This window comes from Rutilus rutilus (genome assembly GCF_951802725.1).
Source record: "Rutilus rutilus genome assembly, chromosome: 12".
Lineage (NCBI taxonomy): Eukaryota > Metazoa > Chordata > Actinopteri > Cypriniformes > Leuciscidae > Rutilus > Rutilus rutilus.
The window spans coordinates 7,099,289-7,105,288 of record NC_140217.1 but is presented as its reverse complement, the minus strand read 5'-3'; the positions used below and the strand labels follow the sequence as shown (position 1 = coordinate 7,105,288).

Sequence of the window (6,000 nt, the reverse complement as noted above, 5' to 3'; positions counted from 1 at the left end):
AACATACATTTAAGAAGAACACTCACTCTCAAAAGCACAAACAACAAACTTATGGCTTCACTCGATGAGTTACACAAACTTGGCATTAACAGAACATTTTAAGTAACCACACACTTACATACACACATCAAGATGTAATGTAAAAATCAGTGCTTTCAATGTGAAGCTCATTAATCTGGTAATTCTGGCACCTCCACCATACACTCTTAAAAAATAAAGGTTCTAAAACAGGGTTTTCACAGTAATGCCACAGAACAGGGGTGTCCGATCCTGGAGATCAAACACACCTAACTATCAAGAGTTCAGCTGCTTCAGTTGGGTTTGATCAGGGCTGGAGCTGAACTTTGCAGGGAGGTACATCTCCAGGAACAGGATTGGACATCCTTGCCATAGAAGAACCATTTTGGGGTACCTCAAGCCAATTCACACTGCACTGACAGACGCCGACCAATGACAACAGATACTTCGTCAGGTTTGGTTGGATGTTGCTGTCGGTCGGCTTTTGTTTTTGCCGATCGATCGTGTTCAGTTGGCATTTGTTGGGTTGTGGAATGTATAAAAATTGGCGTACTGTAATCTGGTGATTGTCCGTGTTAGTCGGCGTCTGTCGGTGCAGTGTGAATTGGCCTCTAAAAAACCTTTCAGTGACTTACAAGAATATTTTTTTTTCTTAGTTGTGAAAGAACCTTTTATTCTAAAGCACTTTTATAGTTTCCACTATTGAGAACATTTTGTGGAATGGAAAGGTTCCATTAATGTGAAAGGTTCTTTATAGAACCATCAATGCCAATAAAGAACCTTTCCTTTTAAGACTTTATATTAAAAAAGAACAAAGCTGCTCTGGCTTAAAGATATTTAAACCACTTAATGGCACATTTTTTTTTACATTAAGAACACATTTTACATCAAAATACATTTATTTAGTCAAGGTTGTATCAGTTTTATCATGGATGTGTGCCAATAGAGTGCATTATTGAATAATATCCTGAACATTGGTCGCGGAAGACAGTTCAACCTGCATTGGTTCATTTGCATCAAGTTCCTTCAATCCATTCTCCGCCTCTATGTGCGGACAGCACTGGTTTTATGAAACGACCTGCTGTGCCAGTAGTCAGGATTATCAAAAGCTTTGTGTTCCATCCCTGCACGCACTTTTACATACGCTCCAGACCCCGGTCCCCCTGAACACTCTCCGTCCCTCAGTCCAACACTCTCCTCGTCTTCTCCTTCCATGTTCTGGTATTCAGCTTCCGAGGCTCCACCTGCAGCCAACGAGTCCATATCCTCATATTCATACACTTCTCCTTCCCCTTCCATTAACCCCTGCACCCTGAGCGAATTCCTCAGCCGAGGCTGGCTGTTCGTGTACTGATAGTCATCCTCCACATACTCGTCTTCATCGTCTTGTGGCGATCTTTTGAGAAGAGGGTGGGAAACTGGTCTTGGGAGGTGAAGTTTGACAACCATGTTGGTCGGTGGTGCTCCTCCTGCTCCTCCAGCACGGATGTCCATGTACTCGTACTGAACCTCCTGAAGATCTAGATCAGCATCCATGTACTCGGCTTCACTGGACAGGAAATCGCCGTCGCTGTGACTCCTTTGGTCAGTCGAGGACTGGGAGAGACCTCCGCTACTTTCTGAGCCCTCGATCGATGATCTCTTACTGGGTCTGCCGGACCCTTGAGATTTGTGATTGCTGTACAACCCGGCAGGGTTGAAGGAGGCACTGCGGTTTCGTGGCGGTCGCTGATTGTAATCTTTAAGCTGCCCTGGTATATGGCTGAGTGAGAGAGTCTGGTTGTTCATATACTCGTATTCTTCACCTGGCCCGTTGCGGGCTTCTAAAAAGTCGCCCGAATGACCTCTTGACAGTCTCCTTTGAGAACGTATTGAACGTGATGATGGTAATAGAAGAGTTTCTGAAGAAAATCATAAAACAAGAGATGTGTTAACACGAGTACTCATGAATTTGAAAGTCAATGTCCACCTCCTTATAAAAAGAAATTGCGATTACGACTTTATTTCTTAGCTTTTTCAGCAACGTTGGTTCCGGAAGTATTTTTATCCATTCATTTTTTCCCATAGGAATGTTAAAAAAAGTATTGGTTAAAGTGCCATGAACCAAGCCAACCAGCTATGATGTGAATCACAACAATTATTTGAAGCAAAAAAAGTATTTGAAAATCGGACAAAAAGACAAAAGTTCAAGACTTAACGACTTTAATGAGGGAAAGAATTACAATCCCATGAAGCATTGTGACCAACATAATCGAATTAAAAAACGATGGAGAAATATAAAACTATTCATTTAAAGTTGTTGATATGAAGTATAATAATAAGTATAAGTGTTTTGAGAATATAGGGAGACCGACTCGATTACGTCATTTGCAGTGCTTCATGGGAGTGGGTGGAGCTAAGAAGCTCTTTTGGCATGATTTTCTTGTCGCAACTCGCAACATCATGGGTAATGTAGTTTTCACCCCAAATTCAGCTGTTAAACAGCAGACTGATGGCTTTAACAAAAGCAAATACCATTGATTAACAACCTCAGGGCTCACAAAAGGGCTGTCACATCATCATTATCAATGGAGAAAATGAATGGAGTATTTACTTCCAGAACCCAACTGTTGCACTCAATTCTGAATTTAACGTAATTGACCTGTCAGGTTAGACACGATATTGAATTTAAGGGATGAGAGGGATGGACTTATGGACAGTCTTTACAATGGCATGTACTGTATTACGGTACTAGATAATCATGTAATTTTCAGAAGTCAAAACTTTCAAAACGGAGATTTTGTCTTCTGAACGGTTTTTCAGAATGGCGTTTTGTCCGCTGAACAATCAGTATATTGTTAAACAACAGTACAATGGTTTGAGTGTACTTGTCCAAGATAAAAAAAAACAGTGCAACCCTGAATAACATTCATTGTGACTTCATATGTCATAATTATATATTTATATTTCAGTGTAATTTTATATCTCACAACGTAAATGTATTTCTTATTTTAAACATTATCTCACAATATTTTTTTTACTCTAAAGGCAGAAATGGGCTTCCGCAGATATTTCATTATGGCTTCACAGGACCTTAAAAAGTTGACACATCAACATTTTGCAGAAATTAATTGATATTAATTAATTTGCTTATCCTCACCTTTCTCTGGACTTTCACCAAATCCAGGCAACACATATTCACTCTGGTCCTCTTCTCCTTGAGTGCCTGTGGAGGTTGTTTCCGGAGGCCCTGATAGGCTGTCCCGCTGCGACATGTAAGCGCTGTCCTCGCGATGTGTGACCCTCCTCATGTTGCCAACCAATGAGAAGTCATCGTTCATTTCCAGTTCCACTGCAGTTCCCTGTCCCTCCGAGCTCACAGAAACAGTGCACGCAGAGTCCAGTCGGGAACGAGAAGCCCATCCCGTCTACAGCAAAATGAGGTGGACAATATATTGAGCTATTATAAGTGGTGTGTTAAGACATATGCTGTAAGATATGTGCAAGTCCATTATATGGATGGTCTCAGCCTAAAACTATTGTACTGAAATGAGCTTTAGACATGATTGTGAAACACTGACCTGTACAGAGCCCTCCACACCAGGGGTCATTGGTAGATATCCAGCAATATTGGAGGGAGTCAGACTTGACTGGTGTAATAATAAAAAGAAAAGTGTCAAAGTTATGCTGTTTAATTTGTTATTCAAACAGCCTCCACAAATCATCTGACGATATGGGTCAGCACGTTTTTGAAAGTGTGTCTTTGAAAGAAATTATTACTTTTATTCAGCAAGCATGCATTAAATAGATCAAAAGTGACAAAAAAAAAAAACCTTATCAAAGAATTCTGGAAAAAAAATGTGTAATGATTTCCACAAAAATATTAAGCAGCACAACAGCAAATCATCATATTAGAATTATTTCTGAAGGATCATGTGACACTGAAGACTGGAGTAATGATGCTGAAATTTCAGCTTTGCCATCACAGGAATAAATTACATTTTAACATATATTAAAATAGAAAACAGTCCATGTAAATAGTAATAATATTTCACAATGTTCCTGTTTTCACTGTATGCAGCCTTACTGTGCATAAGAATCTTCTTTCAAAAACATTCAAAAATCTTATCCCACGTTTTTGAACAGTAGTGTATATTAGTCAATTTTCAAACCATTATGTATTGATCATGGTCAATATTATATAACGTACCCGATAGGAATCTAAACGCAGTCTAGAGACGTTTCTAGATGGTGTTACATAGCGTGGCATGTCTATGGTATCTTCCAAGACTTCATCTTCCTGGTCCTCCAGGGCCACCCCTAGAATGTCCATCTCAGTTCCTCTCTGATGGGACTCATCTGAGGCCGAGTCAGGAGCTCTGTACTCCTCCTAGTGGAGGAACATCAATTAACAACAGTCATCCAAACACTTCCAAGTTCTGACATGACCAGAAAACAATGAGGTACTGTGTTCGTTTGCCTTACTCTGATGACAAGAAACCGAGAAGGGTCTCTGGCCATTCGGGTAAACTCATTGGCTAGCTCCTTAAAAGTTGGCCGAACATTTTCATCAATCATCCAACCTGTTGAAACATTTGCATTAGGAATGCACTGATATATAAATATTCTGACTGATACAGATAATTATCTTCAAGTTATGGCCAATAGCCAATAGATGGAAGTTCAAAAATGTCTTGAGATGCTGAAAATTCAGCTTTGCATCACAGGAATAAATTACATTTAAAATATATATCAAATGTTTAAACTGTTTTTTACTACATTTACTATATTTTACTATATTTAAGAGACTTCTGTCAAAAATGTTTGAACGGTAGAGTAAATTCTATAATATTTTGTCAAAATCCATTAAAAATAAAACAAAATAAAACAAAAAGCAATCATTTTAAATGCTACAAGTGAATTGAGACTAACAACACTATAATGTACAGTATGAAAATGGATTACATTTAAAAATGTTATTTAATAGGCCTAATTAGTGTTTTTAAAAATTCACGTTAAGTGTGCATGAGATGACGTCAAATGTAAAAATAGCGGAGATGAGCATGCACAATTAAATGTTCCAAACTGGCCAATACAGATTTGGCACTGATATATTGTGCATCCCTAATTTGTAGGGAGCTTTCGTGCAAACATGCCCTGCTAGATGATATATGAGATGGGATCAAATTCAGAAGCATAAGATCAGTTCCACTTTGCATTATGGGCTATAAGAATACTTACATTTGACCATGACCATGTAGACATCGATGGTGCAGATCTGAGGTTGAGAAAGTCGTTCCCCTTTCTCTAACAGATCAGGTACTTCTTGTGGTCGCATAGCAGAGTATGGCTCTGCCCCATATGACATCATTTCCCAGACTGTCACACCTAGAGATAGAGAGGGCTTTTATTGATTCTCCAGCTCCAAAGTGCAGTTTTTTACAGTACCATTTTATCTTGCAACACACGGACTCACCGTAGCTCCATACATCACTCTGGTGTGTGTATCTGCGGAACAAGATGCTTTCAAGAGCCATCCACTTAATTGGCGTCTAGGATTTAAAAACATTAGGAAAAATGTCAGAGACACAGAGCAGAGATTACTGGTTCGGGAACTGATTGGAATATAGTAGCAGTACTTTTAAATGTTGTTAAAAGAAGTCTCTTCTGCTCACCAGGGCTGCATTTATTTAATCAAAAATAGAGTAAAAAGATACAGTAATATTGTAAAATGTGAACTGTTTTCTATAGTAATGTATTTTAAAATGTAATTTATTTCTGTGATGTAAAACTGAATTTTCAGCATCATTACTCCAGTCTTCAGTGTCACATGATCCTTCAGAAATCATTCTAATATGCGGATTTGATACTCAAGAACCATTTCTGATTATCATCAATGTTGAAAACAGTTGTGCTGCTTCATATTTTTGTGGAAATTGTGATTTATATATTTTTTCAGGATTCTTTGATGAACAGAAAGTTCATAAGAACAGCATTTATTTG

General features: G+C 38.6%; 1 protein-coding gene across 1 annotated transcript in view; it reads right to left on the bottom strand.

Annotated features, from left to right (window-relative positions):
• Positions 1 to 660: 660 nt before the first annotated feature.
• The window catches only part of erbb3a (erb-b2 receptor tyrosine kinase 3a), a 28,928-nt gene continuing 23,588 nt past the window's right edge, over positions 661 to 6,000 (bottom strand). The window contains exons 23-29 of the mRNA XM_084425454.1: positions 5,474 to 5,549; positions 5,239 to 5,385; positions 4,483 to 4,580; positions 4,208 to 4,387; positions 3,579 to 3,647; positions 3,158 to 3,425; positions 661 to 1,919 (exon numbers count right to left, since the gene is read on the bottom strand). Of these exons, the coding sequence (XP_084281580.1) occupies positions 1,063 to 1,919; positions 3,158 to 3,425; positions 3,579 to 3,647; positions 4,208 to 4,387; positions 4,483 to 4,580; positions 5,239 to 5,385; positions 5,474 to 5,549 (1,695 nt within the window). The 3' untranslated portion in view covers positions 661 to 1,062. The remainder of the gene's footprint in view (positions 1,920 to 3,157; positions 3,426 to 3,578; positions 3,648 to 4,207; positions 4,388 to 4,482; positions 4,581 to 5,238; positions 5,386 to 5,473; positions 5,550 to 6,000) is intronic.